Here is a 20,869-nt window from a genome sequence, read left to right on the forward strand (position 1 = left end):
AAAATTTGCTAGGGAAAAAAAAAAAGAGTACCCCAACTCCATACATTTGCCAGTCACAAATTTAAATATATAATGGGATTAGAAAGGAGGCAACAGAAACAGTTTTGGACTGTAATGATAATATGCGAAATGGTCAAATCTAACAAGCAAGTGGGCATGCAGAAAGAGTGTAGGAAATATAGACTCAGTAATGTACTGAGTTTGTGTTGAAACCTTCACCATTTGACTCAATCATTTCATGCTCTACTTTGGGAAGTTTATTAAAAAGTAATCTGGATAGAATCATGGCTTGCAGGATGTAACAAAATTACTAGGTGAGTTGCCAAATATAAGGTGGGGATGGGGAAGTTAGCTGATTAACATTAACCTTTCTGGACAAAACCAGCTAACAGACTGAGATCACATCTTACACCATTATTGACAGCACCTGACAAATATGATTGTCACTTTTCAAATGATTGAAAACAAAAATGAAATCATCAGGCATACTGATTTCCTGTGAGTATACCTTCAGTCAAGCAAAGCAGGAAAACTACAGAGCTCTTACTTTTTTATTGGATCTGGTTTTTACATTGTTTCTGCATCTGGCCCACATACAAACAAAACAAACTTAACATCTCAACACATAGCTACCTAACATCAATCTGGAAACTGTCCAGTAGTGGCTTGATGCTTTATGTTTCTATTATTCTAGGACTAATAAAATTTCTTGTTTTTCTGACAGTGGATGCTCACATTTAATGACTCCACTTATGAAAGTAGAATTTAAAGTTCATAGGTCCTACAGATCACACCAGCGTACACAGTTTCATTTTCTGTTTTATAATTTTTCCCATAAAAACATATTTAGTTTTCTGAACTTTCTTGAGTAATTGCCTTTGGTTTGAAATGGTTTACCACATTCTGGTATGCAGACAGTTTACTGTACATTACAGTCAGAACTCAGTCAGCCTCTCCTTCCTGCAGGTTTTGCCACTTGATGGTAAAAGCTCTTCCGAAAACGCAAAACAAACTAGCTGTTTCACCTCACCAGATGCTAGATTCCTTCACCCTTCCAAGTAAGTCCTTCAACAACTGGGTACAAACTTTTATAAAGCAATAACTATGCCTTTGACTAGAACTCCTAAGTGTCTCTGGTGCTGAGCAGTAAATTTAGCAGCATTGTCTTTTAAAATGCATTGGCATGGCCTGATTTACTGCCAAGTTTATTGGGACAAGTTAATTAAAAAAAAAAAAAAAAAAAACCACCACCACACATCCTACTCTTGTATCATTGATGTGCTTATCAAACTCCATCATTCCCTTCCATCTGCTATCCTTAGAAGTCTTTTGTAGCTACTAATGTAGCAGATCAGCTACTGGATTCAACCCAATTGGACAGAACCTGTCTTCAGGGTACAGACAGTAGTGTGACTTCTGATGGATGTGGCATTAAGCCGACACCCACTTTGAAATACACAACAGAGAAACAACTATTTACCAAATTCTCCTGTTGGACTTTGCAAACTTATCTATACATACTCTATACTATTCCTGTGGTTTGAATTCAAATAATCCATTCTCAACTTATTTATAAACAAACACCAAAGTTTATCATGTCTATCTTATTATTTTCAAAATGTATATATACCAACATATTCAACCCAAACACATACAATAATACAGCTGTGAGACACCTTCGAGTAACTAGTGCCACGGGCAAATTTGAAATCACTGTCACTTGCTGACGTTTATTAACAGTAAAAACAGGTCATTCACCCGTAGTGATGGATTGCATTCCTTGCACATGTCAGACTTAAGAATGCAATTTGTGTAAGGACCATGAAGATAAGAAAAATTAGCACTCCTGCAGAGGCACATTGATAGTCCCTCTATCTGTGAAGGGAACAGGAAGAAACTGGCTAGTAGTGAAAGCGTATACATTCAGTGCTCTGCAGCCTGTAGAAGTAGTGACAAATCATACTGATAATTAATTGTTTGTTATAAACTGCTTGCAGATATTGGTTTATTTTACTGGACTAGCTTTGTGCACTGCCCATCATCACTGACATACGTATTACAAAAGACACATATTTCTTATAATACTTTAGTTATAGTACACATAGTGTTGACTGGAATATTCTCTTTTAAATTCTGAAGGTGGCAGATATAGGGAGCGAAAGGCTATTTACAATTTGTACAGAAACCAGATGGCAGTTATGAGAGTCAAGGGGCATGAAAGGGAAGCAGTAGTTGGGAAGGGAGTGAGACAGGGTTGTGGCCTATCCCCAATGTTATTAAAATTGTATATTGAGCAAGCAGTAAAGGAAACATAAGAAAAATTTGGAGTAGGAATTAAAATCCATGGAGAAGAAATAAAAACTTTGCAGTTTGTCAATGACATCGTAATTCTGTCAGAGACAGCAAAGGACCTGGAAGAGCAGTTGAACGGAATGGACAGTGTCTTGAAAGGAGGATATAAGATGAACACCAACAAAAGCAAAATGAGGATAATGGAATGTAGCCTAATTAAATCATGTGATGCTGAGAGAATCAGATTAGGAAATGAGGCACTCAAAGTAGTAGATTAGCTTTGCTATTTGGGGATCAAAATAACTGATAATAGTTGAAGTAGAAAGGATATAAACTGTAGACTGGCAATGGCAAGAAAAGCGTTTCTGAAGTAGAGAAATTTGTTAACATCTAGTATAGATTTAAGTGTCAGGAAGTCTTTTCTAAAAATATTTATATGGAGTGTAGCCATGCATGGCTGTGAAACATGGATGACAAATAGTTTAGACAAGAAGAGAATAGAAGCTGTCGAAATGTGGTGTTACAGAAGAATGCTGAAGATTAGATGGGTAGATCACGTAACTAATGAGGAGGTACTGAATATAATTGGAGAGAAGAGGAATTTGTGGCACAGCTTGACCAGAAGAAGGGATCAGTTGGTAGAAGATGTTCTGAGGCATCAAGCGATCACCAATTTAGTATTGAAGGCAGGGTGGAGGGTAAAAATCGTAGAGGGAGACCAAGAGATGACGACATTCAACAGATTCAGAAGGATGTAGGGTGCAATAGTTGCTCGGAGATGAAGCTTGCACAGGAGATGGTAGCATGGAGAGCTGTATCAAACCAGTCTCTGGACTGAAGACCACAACAACAGTGGTGTTTATATGTACATGATTTTTCATATCAATTAATCAATTACATGACCCGCCTTATATATAATGCTTTTTATCAAATGCCAATGGCAATACTCCATAATAATCATGTAATAAGGTAATTATATGACATGTGCACATATGCAGTCAGTGTAAGGTACTTTTAATGAAAATATACAGAGTTGTCACTGGCAACTGATGCATATGCAAAGACTATTTTTTGCTACATATCACAGAATATATATAATGCTATGTGTAATTTGTATTACCTCCAGTAGTAGAACAAATACGTTGTCAGTATATAATGCTAGTGAAATTTTCATCAATTTTCTCTTTTTTTTTGATCTGTCTGTCCATTTAAAGTAATGTCAGCATATTTTGTTACAACAGTGAAAATTTTTATTTCTTCCAGTATATTTAGAAAAAAAGTCATTATTTATAAGGCAACTTAAATATAACAATGTGTGTGTGTGGGGGGGGGGGGGGGGGAGGGTTGCAACAGCAACAGAAATTTAAAATTAATTGCTACCCGAGGAGAAACTGCCATGAAAAAGTTAACACCTATAAATAAAATCACCATTAGAATACAAAAATATTAGGAAAATCATTTCCATCATATTACCTCTCCTTGATTCTTTATATAATCCTCTATTGCATTTATGGCATCTTTAAATGCTACTGATTTATTGGACTTCACAAGTTGATCCTTGAATTCAAAGTATGGTTTTATGTTCGTCTCTTCAATCCATGCACTGCAAAAAGATAACTTTCGAAATTAACTCAAGCGACATAGTGAACAGCTATGTTATTTCATCTATTTATTCAATGAGGATACTAACTAATTGTTTGTACCAAAGAAGAATATGCAATGTAGAGCAGTCTTCTTCGTCGATGGTCGTTTCAGATCCTTTGTTGGATGAGAAACCTGAAAAAAATTAAAGCAAAATATTAAGACAAAAATAAGAATATGGTGTTAAGAAATGGGTATCATATTGCTGGGTTAGTAAAAATGTTCTAAATTATGACAGAATTTGATTTATAAATTCTGCAATTAATCTTTAAAAAATATTTTAATTGGACACAATATACATTATGAGGATGTGGAGGGAGGGGGGCAGGGGTGGGGAGGGTTGGCAGCATGCGGGGAGTTGGGGGCAAGAGGCCAAAGAAGAACAGAGGTGTCTGATGGGTGTACATGTGGCAGCAGCGGTTAGGAGGTGGAGGGGGGAGAGGCACCCCAGTGGTCACTAAAGAGGGGTAAATAGGTTTTCTGATAGGTTAGGACAGAGGAATAAAGAGGGCAAACACATGGTAATGGAAGGAAATAGGTGGAGAGGTGGGTGAAGACAGAAGATGTGGGTGACAGCGATGTGGATGCCTTTATGGAGGGAGGGAGGAAAGGAAGAAGGAAGGAAGGAATGGTGGAAGGAAGCTGGACGCATGGGACAGAGGAAGGATGGAAGGGTGGAAGGAAGGTGGATGCATGGGCGGAGGGAAGTCATATATGTTATAGGAAGGGAGGGAATGAAATGACTACACGGGAGAGGGACCTTGGGGAGGGAGGTATGTTCTGGATGGGGGCGGGAGGGATGGAGGAGGAGATGTGGATACTTACAAGACACGGAGGACATGAAGATACAGGGGAGTGTCAGAGGATCTAGGGGAAAGATGCAGGATATGGAGGAGAGGGAGATGTTATGGGGGAGGAGTTTACATGTTGAGAAGAGGGTTTTATATGAGGGTTAACTAACAGGGTAGTGGAGACAATAAGGGGAAGGAAGGGAGGAAATGAGCGGGGGGGGCAGCTGGGCGAGGGGGGGGGAGGGGCATGTGTGGCCGTGCAGGGGGCGTGCAGGCAGGGAGGGCAGCAAGGGGCGGGGGGCGGGGGGAGTGCGGGCGGGGGAGGCATGCAGGCGGGGGGGGGGATGAGGTGGGTGAAGATAGAGGATGTGGGGGACAGCGATGTGGGTGCCTCGATGGAGGGAGGGAGGGAGGGGAGAAGGAAGGGAGGTGGACACATGGGACAGAGGAAGGAAGGAATGATGGAAGGAAAGTGGATGCATGGGAGGAAGGAAGGCACATATGTTACAGCAAGGGAGGGAATGAAATGACTACATGGGAGAGGGACCATGGGGAGGGAGATATGCTCTGGATGGGGGAGGGAGGGAGGGATGGAGGAGGAGATGTGGATACTCAGAAGACACGGAGGACATGAAGATACAGGGGAGTGTCAGAGGGTATAGGGGAAGAGCGCAGGATATGGAGCAGAGGGAGATGTTATGTGCGAGGAGTGGGTTTTGTATGGGGGTTAACTATCAGGGGAGTGGAGAGGATAAGGGGAAAGGAGGGAGGAAATATGGGGGAGAATGTAGGTGTAGCAAAAAAGACTTGGGGAAGAAGATAGGAGGGGGCACAGGGGTGACAGTTAGTTACATGTTCCATACATCATCTGAATGATTCTTTGATGAAATGATGTGGAACAAGTCTGTTTACACGATATGTATATGAGATCAGTGCTAACATTAATGAACACACTATCATTTTATTCCTACTTATGCAGCTACACTTAAAAATAAGGTTTTTTTGGGCTGGCTACCTGTTTTTAAGTACAACTTCCTCAATGGAATAATTTAAAATCATTTCTTGTGAACATTTCAAACTTGCTTCAGTATCTAACAGGCATATTATGTTATTGGAAAAATGTTCAAAAATTTTTATGACTTCACTCTGAACTACTCTCTGAGCCACTGACAGCTTTAAAAATGGATAATAAAGGTCATTTTTCCTTCTCTAGTGTTGAGGTACATATGTGCAAACTGTTCTTCTCAAATTGTTATGAATTCTTTATGACAAATTTCATTAGCAAAAATACGTATTGTTGCAGTGGGGCTAAAATGCATAGCCCCTTCAAGTGGTACCAACATGATGTCCGTGGGTAACACCATATATGATTCTTACTGTTCGCTTTTGTGCAATCAATGCTTTCTTTCTAAGGGATGAGTCCCCACAGAATTATTCTGTACAACATTGAGTGGAAACAAGCTGAATTGTCAGGAGGTTGATACATTTGTTTTCAAGATTAGCAATTACACAAAGAGCAAAAGTAGTTGAACTTTATTGTTTGAGGAACTCAGAAATATGCTTCTTCCATTTCAAGTTTTCATAAATATGTACACCCAAAAATTTGTAGCATCTGCTCTCCTTACTGACTCCTGCTCATATGCTACATCAGCTGTTGTGGCAAGACTTTTTGTTGTACCGAATTGAATGTAGTGTGCTTTTTCCAAAATTTAGGGAGAGTCCATTTTCACAGAACAACTTAATAATTCTTTGGAAATATCATTAATGAACTCTTCTATTGCTTTCTTTCAATTTCATTCTAATGGGATTTATCGTAACACCATTATTGTCTACTAAAAGTAGAAATTTTGGTTGTTTTAACACTAAGTGGACCCAAAATTGAATCTTACGGGACTCCCTTTGTGATCTCCTTCCCCCCCCCCCCCCCTCCCTCCCATCAGAACAACTTTCTACCATTATGACATTGTCTGAATTATTCATCACAACCTTCTGCATTTTATTTGTCAAGTATGATTCAAACCAGTTGTGTGTGAAGTTACCAATTCCATACAACTTCTTTACGTAAATGTATAAACAGTACTCTCAGTTGAGCAACATTTCTGGAATCCAAACTGTGTTATGCTACGTAAATTGTTTCCGTATAAGTGTGCAGGTAATCTGGAGTATACCTCTTTCTCGAATATTTTGGTAAAAGATGACAGTAAGGAAATTGGACGATAATTGTTTAAGTTGGTTTGGGTTGTTTTGGGAAGGAGACCAGACAGCGAGGTCATCAGTCTCATCGGATTAGGGAAGCAAGTCAGCCGTGCCCTTTCAAAGGAACCATCCCGGCATTTGCCTGGAACGATTTAGGAAAATCATGGAAAACCTAAATCAGGATGGCCGGACGCAGGATTGAACCGTCGTCCTCCCGAATGCGAGTCCAGTGTCTAACCACTGCGCCACCTCGCTCGGTAATTGTTTAAGTCTGTCAGGTCACTTTTCTTATGAAGTGGTTTAATAATTGCATATTTTTACCTGTCTAGAAAAATTCCCTCTTCCAGTGATGCACTGCATATATCACTAAGGACATTACTTAACTTTTCAGAATTCTGTTTGAAATTATATCAACCACACAAGAGCTTTTATTTTTTAGAATTTTTGGAATTGTATCAATTTCGGTGAAGGATGTTGGTGCTACTTCTAGCTGCTTAAGGTTTGGTGGAATGACACTTAATACATTCTCTTGCTTTTTCCAACTAAACCAGTTAATCATATATTTGTTGCTATGCCTGGAAAGTGATTGTTAAAAGTACCTCCAGCTTGTGAATTGTCAGTCACAACACTGGCATTTAGTTTAATTGTTATGGAATCGTACACACTTACTGGCTGTCAAATCTCCTGCTTGACAATGTCCCATATAGTTTTAATCTTATTATCTGCATTATTTATTTCTGGCACAACATGGATACTTCTGGATATTTTACTGACTTTAAGGAAAGTCATTAAAGTACTACAGTATTTTTTGCAGTATGCAGCTAATGTTGGATCTTGACTTACCCTGGTATTTACATAAATTTTTCTCTTCCTCTTACACAAGATCTTACTTGTTCTTTTAACGGATCTTTTGGATACTTTTTTTAGGGAAGATGGTTCTGTTAAATGCTATCAGCTCTGAAGTAAAAACACTGTGTTCCTGGCAACAAATGATGTTCCTTACTGGTGGGTGGTGTAAAAGCATAATTCGTTCTATTCCTTTCTTTGAAATTGTCCATGTAAATGATAATAGCACCCAAATATTTGTGGAGAACCGAAAGGAACCTACACTGAAAGGGCATGAGGGCAATCAAAATTTGAGGACCATGAAATATATTGGTCCTAATTCATGGTCTGGTTACCAAACAACAGGTGTTATGTGGGAAAACACAGGGATTACATTCTAAGGAGGTTTGGTGGAAGTAGAGGCCTGCGAGGCAAATTCCTACTCGTGATTCCATCCAAGAGAGTCAATGTCCTTGTATGCAGAAGGAATGTGTTAAGTTGGATTAAGAAGAAATAGTCTAAATGTAACTGTACAAGTGAGCAACAGTTGGTACCATCAAAACTCAAGAGAGAAGATTCCCGGTTCTGCAAGGAGACTGTCTACAGGGCTAGTCCGTAAGGTGCCAGTCAAATGCTTCAGTGATGGACTGGATCTAACAGATTCAAAGCTGAAGGTGCTGCCAAGCCACAAAACTGGCAACCATAGTCCAGTCAGTACAAGACCAGAGCCTGGTAAGTATACAGAGGAGTAGCACAATCTGCCCTCCAAGGGGTATGGGCAAGAAAGCAGAGAGCATTGAACTTCCAAATGCAGCTGGTCTTTAGTTGATGAATATGGAGTCGCGAATCAGCTTTCTGTTAAAGGCACGGCCCAAATGTGGGACTTTGCAACAACTTGTAAGTGCTGGACACCCAAGTAGATTTCTGGGAGAGAATGGACTGTTGTACAAAGACTGATATGCATGACCCACATTTTTGCAGAAGAGAAATGGAAAGCATGAGACAGGGTCCAGCTGGAGACATTTCAGGTGGCACCTTGGAGCTGGTGCTCAGCCGAGGCTACAGAGTGGGAGCTGTACCAAATGCAAAAGTCATGGACCTTCAGCAAGGCGGTGACCAGTGGCCTGGGTGTGACATTAAGCACATAGCCTTGTGGGGTGCAGTTCCCTTAGACCTGTGGAGAGGTGAGTGAAGTATCAACTTTAACCTGGACCAACTGGTAGGATAAGAACTTATGGATAAAAAATTGATAGGCAGTCTCAAAAGCCCCAGTCCAGCAGGCGGGCGGGTTGTATGGGGTTAAGTACAATTTGATGATGCCAAGCAGTGTCACATGCCTTAAGTAGGTCAAAAAGACCGATGTGTTGGTATTTAAAAAAAAAGCCTGTCACATTGCTGTTTCTGACCAAACCAGATCATCAGATGGGGATCATCCCTTCCAGAAACCACACTGCTAGGAGGTCAAAGGGTTCATGATTTGGAACCCAGCATATCTTTGGACAACCACCCTTTCAATCAATTTGCAGAGCACTGCTGGTGAGGCTAATCTATCAGTAGATGTCAACAGACGAAAGGATGGGGATGATGGTACTATCTTACGACTGCAAAAGGAAGACACCTTTGTGCCACATAAGGTTGAAGATACTGAGTAGTTGTACACTTTGAGTAACATTCAGATGTTGGATCATCCTATCATGAATTGAATAAGGGTCTGGGACCATACTGTGGGATGAAGCAAGAGCCTGAATCAGTGGCCCAGTCTGTGAAAGGTTAAGTTATACAAATCGGCTTGGGAGAGCGGTGTGAGTACAAAGTGGTGGGAGAGCACCACATAACAAATGGCAATGGTTAAAAAGAGTGTGCCCGATGCGCAACCTAGCTAAAATGATCTCTTCATGGTGAGACGGCAAGAGGAGGTCGTCCAGGCAACTCAACAACCCAGAGCTTGCTCCCATGAATGAGGACCAGTGGTGATGCCAAAGGGATACCACCTGCTGCAGACAGCAACATAAATATCTGGGGAGAACATGTAAGAACTAGCAGGCTGAGGTACAAGGAATGCAGCCTTCGCAGTAGCATCAGCAGTCTTGTTTTCTGTCAGACCAACCTGACCAAGAATCCACATAAATATCACAGTGGTTCCATCAAGATCCGCTGTGCTAAGGGATGGACAGTATACAGCACACAAGAGGCTTTGAAGGGCACTGAAAGAGATGGAGCACATGCCACCATTGGAAAGCCTTTGTCGCTGGACGTACTCCGTGGCCTGATACAGGGCGAACAGCTCTGCTGTAAATACTGAGGAGTGTTTCAGAAGCTCGATACCAAAAAACCTCGGTGCCAATGACGAAGGCACACCCAACACGATGTTCAGTCTGAGAGCCATCAGTGTACACAAAGGTACTATCATGAAGTTCAGTTTCAGTGTGAAGGTCGTGAAACTTGCAGTGATAGAGCGAGGGTGGAGTAGTATCCTTAGAAAGCGAATGAAGGCCAAGGTGAACACGGATTGCCATATGAAGCCAAGGTGGTAAAGGGTTAACATCCATCGGGAAAGTGGCAGGTAGCATGAAGTTAAGCTGCCTGAGCAAGAGCCGAAAGCAAAACCCAGGAGGTAACAGGGAAGACGGACACATCCCATACTGGCGATCAAAGGAGTCATCAAAGAAGGAGGCATAGGATGGGTGGCTACACATGGCAGACAAACAGCATGCATATCTGCTGAGCAGGAAGTCACAGCGGTGGGACAGTGGTAGTAAGGCAGCTTCTGTGTACAGACTCTCAACCAGGCTAGTGTAAAAGGCGCCAGTGGCCAAACGGATGCCACGATGGTGGCACAACAGGGACAAACGTGCAGATGCATAAACAAAATATCCATAGTCTAATTTTGAATGGACAAAGGACTGGTACAAACAGAAGAGGGTGGTATGATCTCCCCAGGAAATACCGCTGAGGACAAGTAGGACACTGAGGGACTGCATGCAGCGGGCTGCCAGGTAAGACATGTGGAATGACCAAGGAAGTTTCCAATCGAGCATGAGCCAGAGAAATTTTGGTAGTTTCGACAAATGGAAGAGCAACAGGCCCAAGATGTAAAGATGGTGGAAGAAAGCAATTGCACCAACAGAAATTCATACAGATGCTTTTGTCAGTGGAAAAACGAAAACCACTGTCGATGCTCCATGAGTGAAGGTGATCAAGACATCTCTGAAGACACCGCTCAATGAGACAAGTCCTTGAAGAACTGAAATAGATGGCAAAATCGTCAATGAAAAGGGACATGCCTGGCAGGAGACAGGCTATGATAGGGTTAATGGTGATAGGAAAGAGGATGACGCTCAGGATGGAATCCTGAGGCACACCGTTTTCTTGGGTTAAAGGTGTCCAACAAGGCAGAACACACACCTACCTTGAAAACTCGGTCTTTTAAAAATTCCTGAAGGAAATAGGGCAGGTGGCCATGGAAACCCCACGTTAGAGCACATGGAAGATACCAGTCCTCCAGCAGGTGTCTTAGACTTTATCCAAATCGAAAAACACAGCCACAGTCTGGTATTTCCACAGAAAACCATTCATGACACGGGTGGGTAGAGTGACGAGACAGTCAACTGCAGAACAGTGTGCTCAAAATTCATAATGTGCAATGGGTAGTAAATTGTGAGACCCAAGCCACCATACCAGCCAGGCACAAATCATATGTTCCATTATCTTGCAAACACAACAGCTGGTGAGAGAAATGGGGCAGTAGCTAGAAGGAAGGTGTTTGTTCTTACCTGGCTTAGGCATGGGTATGACAGTGGCTTGACACCAGTGTCTGGGAAACATGCCCTCAGCCCAGATGCGATTGTACAAGAAGCAGAAAGTGCTTGCCCGCAGGAGAAAGGTCCTGCAACATCTGAATGTGGGTGTCGTCTGACCCTGGGGTGGAGGATACTCACTAGTCTGAGAAGAGAACAAAATCGCCCGAGCCGCCTCCACTCGTTTCCGATGGAGGAGGGCAGGGTGATAGTGGGAGGAGCTCAAAATGTTCACAAGATGGCAGCCCAAGGTGTCAGAGACAGCAATAGGTTCCACTATGACATTATCGGCTACTGTCATGCCGGAAATTGGGAAATGGATCTTGGTCCCAGACAGCTGTCGGAGGTTGGCCCACATGACGGAAGAGGGAGTGAAACTGTTAAAAGAACTAGTGAATGAAATCCAGATAGCTTTTTTTCTATTCCGAACAATGTGGCGACACTGTGCACGCAGCCTTTTACAATGAATGCAGTTTGCCATTGTAAGGTGACGGTTAAAACCATGGAGAGTACTCCTCTATGTGCAGATTGTATCGTGGCACATCTCAGTCCACCAAGGGACCGGGACACAGCGTGGTAAAGAGGAAGTGCGAGGAATGGAATGTTCTGTGGCAGTAAGGATAACATTTGTAAGACATTTCATCTGGTCATCATCACAATTGAGGAAATGTTCGTCGAAGGTCGCCAGGGAGGAGTAATGCCTCCAGTCAGCCTTAGTTAGCTGCCATTTGTGTGTGCATGTGGGTGGAGGAGGAGTCAAGAAACGGATTGCACACGGGAAATGGTCACTCAAGTACGCATCGGACAGAACAAACCAATCAAGATGATGGGCAAGCTGGGCAGTGCAGAAGGATAGATCCAAATGGGAATAGCTGTGCATGGAGTCTGAAAGGAATGTGGGTGGCCCTGCTTTATGGCAGAGAAGCCGATTGTGAAAGTCAGCCAAGAGGGCACCTCCCAGACAGGTTCTGGGAGAACCCCAAATGGGGTGGTGCGCATTAAAGTCACTGAGCAACAGTAAGGTGTGAGGTAGCTGCCCAATAAGCTGGAGGAAGTCTGGTCTGTTGCCATCAAATGATGGAGGAATATAAACGGTACACAGGGAAAAGTTCAAGTGAGGAAGCAAAAATTGAACTGTAACAGCTTGAAAGGAGGTGGAGAGAGAGAGAGAGAGAGAGAGAGAGAGGGGGGGGGGGGGGGGGGGGGGGCTGACTGTGAACATCATCCCATATGAGCAGCATGACTCTCCCACGAGATGGAATGCCATCCTCTGGGGGGCGGGCAGGAGAGGGGTGTCAAAGCAGATTGGGAAGAAATGCAAGAGCTCAAAGCAGTCGTGAGGATGCAATTTTGTTTCCTGGAGGCAGGGAACAATGACATGTTGGGATTCTAAGAGCAGCTGTAAATCCCATTTGTTTGATCGAAGGCCACAAACGTTCCATTGACAAAGAGCCATAATGAGGAAAAGGGAGGAGAGAAAAAATGAAGAGGTGTCAACTTAGTGGCTGCTGAATGCCAGCCTTCAAAGACCCACTGCTACAGATCAAAGAGGCTGGAGGATCCTGCTCCATGAGATCTACAGAGGCGTAGGCACCCTCCTTTCCAGTTGGCAGAGAAAGCCTCAGATGTTTGTTGGCTGGAGGGACATAGCAAGTCGTCGCAGGAGTATTCTTTCTATCCTATCCAGCCTGCCGGTTGTGCAGCAGGTGGCTTCACCCCAAAAGGTGAATGTTTGGTGGCTTGTTGCACACCTGGACAAGGAGACGAAGATGCTACCATGACACTGGGTGATTTCACAACCTCAGTGCTGAATTTGAGGTTGCATGTCCGTGTGGCCACGTCCTTCATGGAGCAAGACCAGTACTGTAAGTGCCAGGCAGTAGAACGCTGGGTTTGTGACTAGCCAATAACTTACAAGTGATTGGTTAAGGCACTTTTTCTTTTACCCAGATCTCCGGGGCAGTCCACTCATCGAGATACATCTCAAGAGGCGGCGGCATGGTCACTATTGCAGTTGATACAGTAGGGAGAAGAGAGGTGGATAATCGCCCCCATGCACTCCCTGCCACAGGTTACACTTGTGCTCAAGTGTCGACAAGACATTCGAGTGTGGTCGAAACGATGACACTGGTAGCAGCAAATCCGATTCAGAATGTATGATCGGACTGTGATAATTTCATAGCCTACTTTGATCTTTGATGGAAGCACCACTCTTGATAAAGGTGAGAAAAAGCATGCGTGTTGGCACTAAGGATGCATCTACCTTTCTTGTCACCCGATGGATGGCAATTACACTCTGATTAGAGAGGTACGCTTGGATTTCTGCCTCGGTCAGACCGTCAAGTACCCTAGTGTAGATAATACCACAGGAAGAATTCAGAATTATACGGGCCTCAATATGAAAAAGATAGCCATGGAGAAGTGAAGCGGCAAACATTTGTTGTGCTTGGGAATCAGAGGTAGTCTCCAAAAGCAAAGTGCCTCTGTGTAAACGAGAGCAGGATTTCACAGGGCCAGCAATTGCATCAACGCCTTTCTGAATGAGAAATGGATTTACCGTTGCAAAGGACTGACAGTCTTCAGTACATGAAACCACAAGGAACTGTGGTGCAGCTGGGAGGGTCTTTGAATCAAGAACTTAACTCCATTTACGTTTGATAGACGTGGACTGCAAAGATGATGATTGGTTCATTGTGTGAAAATCCCCACGATTGCCAATGTCTCCGATGGCACACTCCTTCCAACTGGGTGCCCCCTCAGAGTGGGGCTCACCCATCTTACGTGGCTGTTCACACCTCAGGTCACATCTCCCAAACACCTGACAGAGGGACCATCTTGGGAAGGTGGCCGCTCACGCAATCACCCCTCCCTGGGCCTGGCCCGTACCAGGGGGTCCACGTCAACCCTACCTGTCAACCCATGGCTGGGAATTATGTGTTAGTAAGTCACCTGTTACACATGGGTTGGCATTCAGGAGCGCACAGGGAGGAAGAAGGAAAGGAGGAGCCCCAAACAACAAAGCGGAGGAAGGATAAGAGAAGGCGCAGGAAAAAAAAAAGCTTTATGAATTAAAATTTGCTTGATTTTTACAAACTTAAACCTCAACAATTGCACAATGATAAAACTTCTGTTTCCAACAATGAAATCTACAGGGTGATTTCATGAAGATGTAACGAACTTTCAGAGGTAGCTACGAAAACAACCAATTAATGACAAAATTAGTGTAAGTTAAGTCTCCCCTGATTTGAGGTTCAGGGCGACTTTCCTGAAGTTGGTGATAGTATCATGTACCCAAGGTATAAAAGGGGAGTGTATTGGTGGAGCTGTCATTCGTACTCAGGTGATTCATGTGAAATTATTTCTGATGAGATTATGGACGCATGACAAGAATTACCAGAATTTGACCGTGGAATGGTAGTTGCGCACAGTGTCAAGAGTGAGCCAAGAATATAGAATTTCAGGTATCACCTCTAACCACCTTAACAACCGAGAGCAGGGGCATGTGTTTAGAGTTGTCAATGCTAACAGACTAGCAACACTAGTTGAAATAACAGCCAAAATCAATGTGGGACATATCTCCAGCACCTCTCCTGGTTTCGTGACAATCCCGGTTGGACCTTACACAACCAGAAAACTGTGGCCTAGTCAGAAGAGTCCCAATTTCAGTTGGTAAGATCTGACGGTAGGGCTCGAGTGCAGTGCAGACCCCACAAAGATATGGACCCAAGTTATCAACAAGGCACTGTGAAAGCTGGTCATGGCTCCACAATGATGTGGGCAGTGTTTACATAGACTGAATTGAGTCATCTGGTCCAAATGATCCAACCATCGACTGGAAATAATTTTGTTCCTAGAGACCATTTGCAGCCATTCATGGACTTCATGTTCCCAAACAATGACGGAATTTGTATGGATGAAATTGCGCCATATCAGCAGGCCACAATTGTTCGTGACTGGTTTGAAAAATATTCTGGACAATTTGGTCACACGATTTGGCCACCTACATCACCCAACATGAGTCCCATTAAACATTTATGGGACATAATTGAGAGATCATTTCATGCACGAAATCCTGCACTGGCAAGACTTTCACAATTATGGATGGCTATAGAGGCAGTACGGCTCAACATTTCTGCAGGGGAGTTCCAACAACTTGCCAAGTCCATGCCATGTGAAATTGCGGCACTACACCTGGCAAAAGGACGTCTGATACAGTATGAGGAGGTATCCAATAAGTTTTGTCATCTCTGTGTGTAACTGTCAACATATACTGCCAACAAAGTGACACCAGTACTGCTCACTACAGAAATTATTACCCTATGTGAGAATGTGTCTTCATATACAAATAACAAGAAAGAAAGGAACACTGGACAACTTTTCTTCCACATAAGTGTCTCAAAACTTACATTTCCTTGAAATCTTGCTATCTGAGGAGACTACGTACTTAAAGAGTTATGTACATGGCTGTAAAAAATTAACAGAAGGGGAAACCAACATTCAATATGTTCAGCCTGACACACATTAAAAAGAATTATCATAAAGTGTACAAGTTTATTTGTGCACATAAATACATCACAATTTGTGAGCTTGCTGCATAGCTGAATTGCAGTCACAACACCCAACAGAAGATTGTGAAAGACTTGGGGTATTTAACAGCACACCTTGACAGTTGATACCTGATTTCTAGAATAGAAGAGTTCAGATCTGTTTGAAGTTTTCAAAATCTATAAAAAAAAAAAAAAAAACAACGCTTCCCTTATATAGCACGAAAAAAAGAAGCATGGGCACATCATGATCCAAAACAAAATATCAGTCCACAGAATGACGACATATTTCATTTGAAGAGCCTAAGACAAAGTCTGCAATCAGCACAAATAGAACTATGATTATTTTTATGACGAGAGCGTTCCACTAATTTTCTCGCATATAGCAAAATCATTATCAGCAAGTAATATGTTAAGAAACTACAGAAGCTTAAAGAAACCATCAAGAATCTAAAGTGATTCATAAATATCACAACAATATGTCAAAGTACAGTCCACTGGTAATAAATCAAACAACTGCCACATAGGAATTGTCCAAGGTCACCCCAATCCAACATAAGGTCTGGATCTGTCACTATTTGAAAAAAAAGATGAGGTAAAGATGGGTATGAAGAAGGAGATACAATAGCGCACACCTGACCTTTTTCCGAGAGGATTCAAATGCTGGTTGAAAAAAATCAATAAGGATTTATTACAGGAGAAAAGTTATTCCATCCAAATGCTGTCTGAACAATCTGCAACAGTCAATGAAGTTAGTACCACTTATCTTACTTTCAGTATACGAGTAGCTCTCATATTAACCAGCTCTAAGACAGATATTCTGACAGGAGGTCATTGTTTGGTGTGTTGGTTAAGGGATTCAACAGTGAGTTTATCAGTCCCTTGCTCAAGGGACATCAACCAGAAATCTGATCTTCTTATAACAATATGCAGGAGAGGTAAAATCACAGGACTGAAAGCAATATTGATGCCAGAGATGAGAAATAATTGCATGGGAGCTAACAGTATATGAGTCAAGACGATTTGTACATCAAAGAGCAGATGAGGTGCCCAGTGAGCAACACCTTCCCTATGACAAAGCCCAAACCAACCCAGCACACAGACGGAAAACAGTAACAGAGTAAATAATTCCTTGTAATAGGGTGGAGAGGCAGTAACAGCACAAATGAAAAGGCTAAACAGTAATGAACACCAACAATAAAATAATGTGAGAGAAATAATGAGGTCAGTAGGTGGGTGGACACAGTCAGGTGTCTCGCAAGACCCAGCATGTAGGAGAAAGCACAAATCCCCCCCCCCCCCCCCCCCATTCATTCTATTCCAGACCCAATGTAATCAAAGTGTTTAAGGTGAGAATAGAAACCATTTCTTCACAGGAAGCACAAAAATTTGAACTATTCTTTCGTCATCTACTAGCATTAAGGATAAAGAATCCTTAAGATCTTGCCTTCACCTGAGAGCAATATGAAGGAGACATCTACAAACGTGCTAATTAGATTTAAAAGTAATTAAAAATAGAGGATGAGATGGATGAATAGGGCAGCTGGTGGAGGAGGTAGCATCACGGCACCCCTGGTCATGCAGCACGAGGGACCATAACTCCAGCAATCCCGACCCCACCCCAAAAGGAGTTAAAACTTTACATCTGAGAATAAAAACATCTTTCTTGGAGGAAACAATCAGCTCAATTGTCCACACGTCATATGTCAACGTTATATACAAAGACTATGGAAGACCGTGTTGGCATGGAGAACCACAAGGAGGAGAGGCATTCCAGCAGGATGTGAGCAACTGTCTTTAAGGCTCTGCATCCACAACGTGAGGGTAGCTCATTACATAGGACAAAACTAGGGGTTAATCTGGTACGATGGATGCAGTGGCAACAACAGGGTGGATTCCTCCTGCCAGCAAGGCCATGCAGCTGGAGTATCCTTGAAAGTACAAAGTTTATTGGAGGAGGCAGTAGCCCAACAGTTGATGTTCAATCTCCACGTGAGTATAGGCCTTAACCGTGTCACAAATGTGTGTCTGGGATCGTCAAAGTGAATGGTGGGCAAATAATCAGTTCTCTACACAAACACTTGTACAGTCCATTCCCTGGAATATCCAAATGATTTGGGACCCAGAGAAAGACTGCTGAGCAGGTACTAGAAGTAAGGTCAGGGTGATAAGAGTAAAACTGATCAGTAACCTGAAGACCGAGAGGAACAGGCCCCAAAAGGTTAGGGGGGCGACAAACTTCGGATAGTTGAAATGAACAGGTCCTAATCTGTAGGTTGAGTACCAACCAAGGATGAGTGCAAGGAAATACATGGGGACAAACACTAAGGGCGTGGAGGGAGGCAGAGGTCCCAGCACTGGGTCTGTACATACATTCCAACTGAGAAATCCACCAAAGGGTGAGCTTTACAAGGTCAAAAGTAACTTGATAAGTAAGATGGTTAGGAAACTGTCATATGGTGATTGTGTAAGTGAAGCCTGCCTCAGTAGGTGAGTGGTTAGTGTGGCTGAATGCCATGTGAGAGGCTAAGGTTCAATTCCCAGCCCAGTTAGATACTTTTTCCTCTTGGGAACTAGTGAAGTATTATCACCCGCATCATTTCACCATGATCAACACACAAGTCACTGAAAAGGCATCCAATAAGAGGACTTGCACCAAGTGTTAGAACTCCTCAATTGGGACTCCTGGAAAAAACGTGCCACACTGATGCTCCGTGTGTAAGTGAACAAGAAATGGTACTGTTGGAACTTAAGAGATAAGATCGTCATCTGAGCATGGAGGTGGTCTGCAGGACTAGTTAGGATGGCACCAGTGGCCAATCTTATATGCAGGATGTCCCATAATAAATAACTGTTTGTCCAGATGCAAATCACAAAATGTTTCAAGCAAATGTTCTTTAGCCATCAGGGGGACATAAATCAGCACAATTGCCTTATTGTGTGACATGTAAGAATACAATGTACACTGGTTTTAGGAATGCCAATCTTGTGTTTAAGCTGGTGTGTGCTCATCTTTGTAAAAAACAAAGCCACAACGAAGGCAATCATTCTGACTGCTGTCCGCCTGACAGCTAAAGAAGCTAAAGAACATTTGCTTGAAACAATTTTTAATGTGCATCTGAACAGTCATTTAGGATGGTCAATATAAATGGGACACCCTGTGTATATCATGACATTGTATTGGGCACAATAATTTCAAAGCTGAATGTGTTGCTCACACATCAACCTGGAAATCGTACTTCAAGTCAGGATGATGCCATGGCCTGGTAAAAATGTATCAAAAAGCACAATCTGTTCCCCGATAGGTTGGTTGGGTGGTTGGTTGGTTTGTTTGTTAAAGGGGGAGGGAGTCCCTCTATGACCGTTCCAGGTCATAGAGGGACTCCTGGATGGTCACTACCAAATGATGACAAGGGTAGCACTGGTCAATAGCTTGTAGGCTGATCAGTCAGTACACAGAAGAAACAACTCGCCAGGACATGAACGGATGTGCTCAAGAGCATAAGATACAACCACAAGCTCGGCCGTGAAAACACTGCAGCCATCGGGCAAGGAATGCTGTTCAATATGTCCTCCATGGACATACGCGAAGCTGACGCGAGCATCAGCCAATAAGCCATCAGTGTAAACAACTTTGTGGCCTCGGTACATGTCAAGAATCTAGAGGAAGTGGCAGCGGAGAGCTGCGGGGTTAACTGAGTCCTTAGGGCCATGTGAAAGGTCCAGACAAAGCCTTGGCCTAGGTTTACATCATGGATGTGTATGTGAATGGACCTGAAGTGTAGGTGGTAAAGGCAAGGACTCCAGTTCAGAAAGAAGGGATCGGACACGAACTGCAATTGGAAGCCCTGACCAGGGCCGCTGATGAGGGAGATGAACCGCCGTGGGTGGGAAAAGGAGACGGTGATTTGGATCCGCAGGAGAACTACGAACATGTGCAACGTAACTGGCCAGCAGTTGTGCATGCCTAACCTGCAATGGAGGGACTCCGGCCCCCACAAGGATGCTGGTCACCGGACTTGTCCTACAAGCGAATGCCATAGATGTGCAACGGATCCAGTAAATGCAACACTGAGGGCACCACCAAACCATAAACCAGACTCCCATAGTCAAGGCGGGATTGAACAAGGGATCTGTAGAGATGAAGCAGCGTAGAGCTATCTGCACCCTAGTTGGTTTTGCTCAGGCAGCAGAGGGCATTGAGATGCTGCCAACGCTTCCGCTTAAGCTCCCTGATGGCGCCGCTCAGCACACCAGTACTGGGGGAGCAGTACAAAATGCAGAAGTCATCTGCATAGAGAGAAGGTGAGACAGACAGTCCTACAGCTGCCGCTAGACCATTAATGGCCACTAAAAATAGAGAGAGACTCAATACAGAGCCCTGCAGGACATCATTCTCCTGGCTATGGGGGAAACTATGGGAAACACCAACTTGGCCAGTAGGCCATGTCACTCCAGGACCCAACCCAACCGCCAACACACCATACATTTAAGTAGCTTACAAAGAATGTTGGTGAGGCTGGTGGACCAATAGCTACCCACATCAAGCAGGTTTTTACCGGATATGAGCACCGGAATGATAGTGCTTTCCTGCTATTGCGATGGAAAGATACCATCGCACCAAATGCGGTTGAAGATGATGAGGAGTAGTCAGATGAGAGATGTTTAAATCATCTGACTGCGGATCCGATCTGGCCTAGGAGCTGTGTCGGGGCAATATGCAAGGGCACACAGGAGCTTCCTCTCTGTAAATGGAGCATTATAGGATTCACTGTGGTGTGTA

At 43.2% G+C, this 20,869-nt stretch overlaps 1 protein-coding gene across 1 annotated transcript in view; it reads right to left on the reverse strand.

Annotated features, from left to right (window-relative positions):
- The window catches only part of LOC126095144 (putative oxidoreductase GLYR1 homolog), a 259,436-nt gene that overhangs the window by 214,310 nt on the left and 24,257 nt on the right, over positions 1-20,869 (reverse strand). Inside the window, exons 3-4 of the mRNA XM_049909863.1 lie at positions 3,983-4,068; positions 3,766-3,895 (exon numbers count right to left, since the gene is read on the reverse strand). Coding sequence (XP_049765820.1) covers positions 3,766-3,895; positions 3,983-4,068 — 216 coding nt within the window. The remainder of the gene's footprint in view (positions 1-3,765; positions 3,896-3,982; positions 4,069-20,869) is intronic.

The sequence above is a fragment of the Schistocerca cancellata genome, chromosome 8, assembly GCF_023864275.1.
Source record: "Schistocerca cancellata isolate TAMUIC-IGC-003103 chromosome 8, iqSchCanc2.1, whole genome shotgun sequence".
NCBI lineage: Eukaryota > Metazoa > Arthropoda > Insecta > Orthoptera > Acrididae > Schistocerca > Schistocerca cancellata.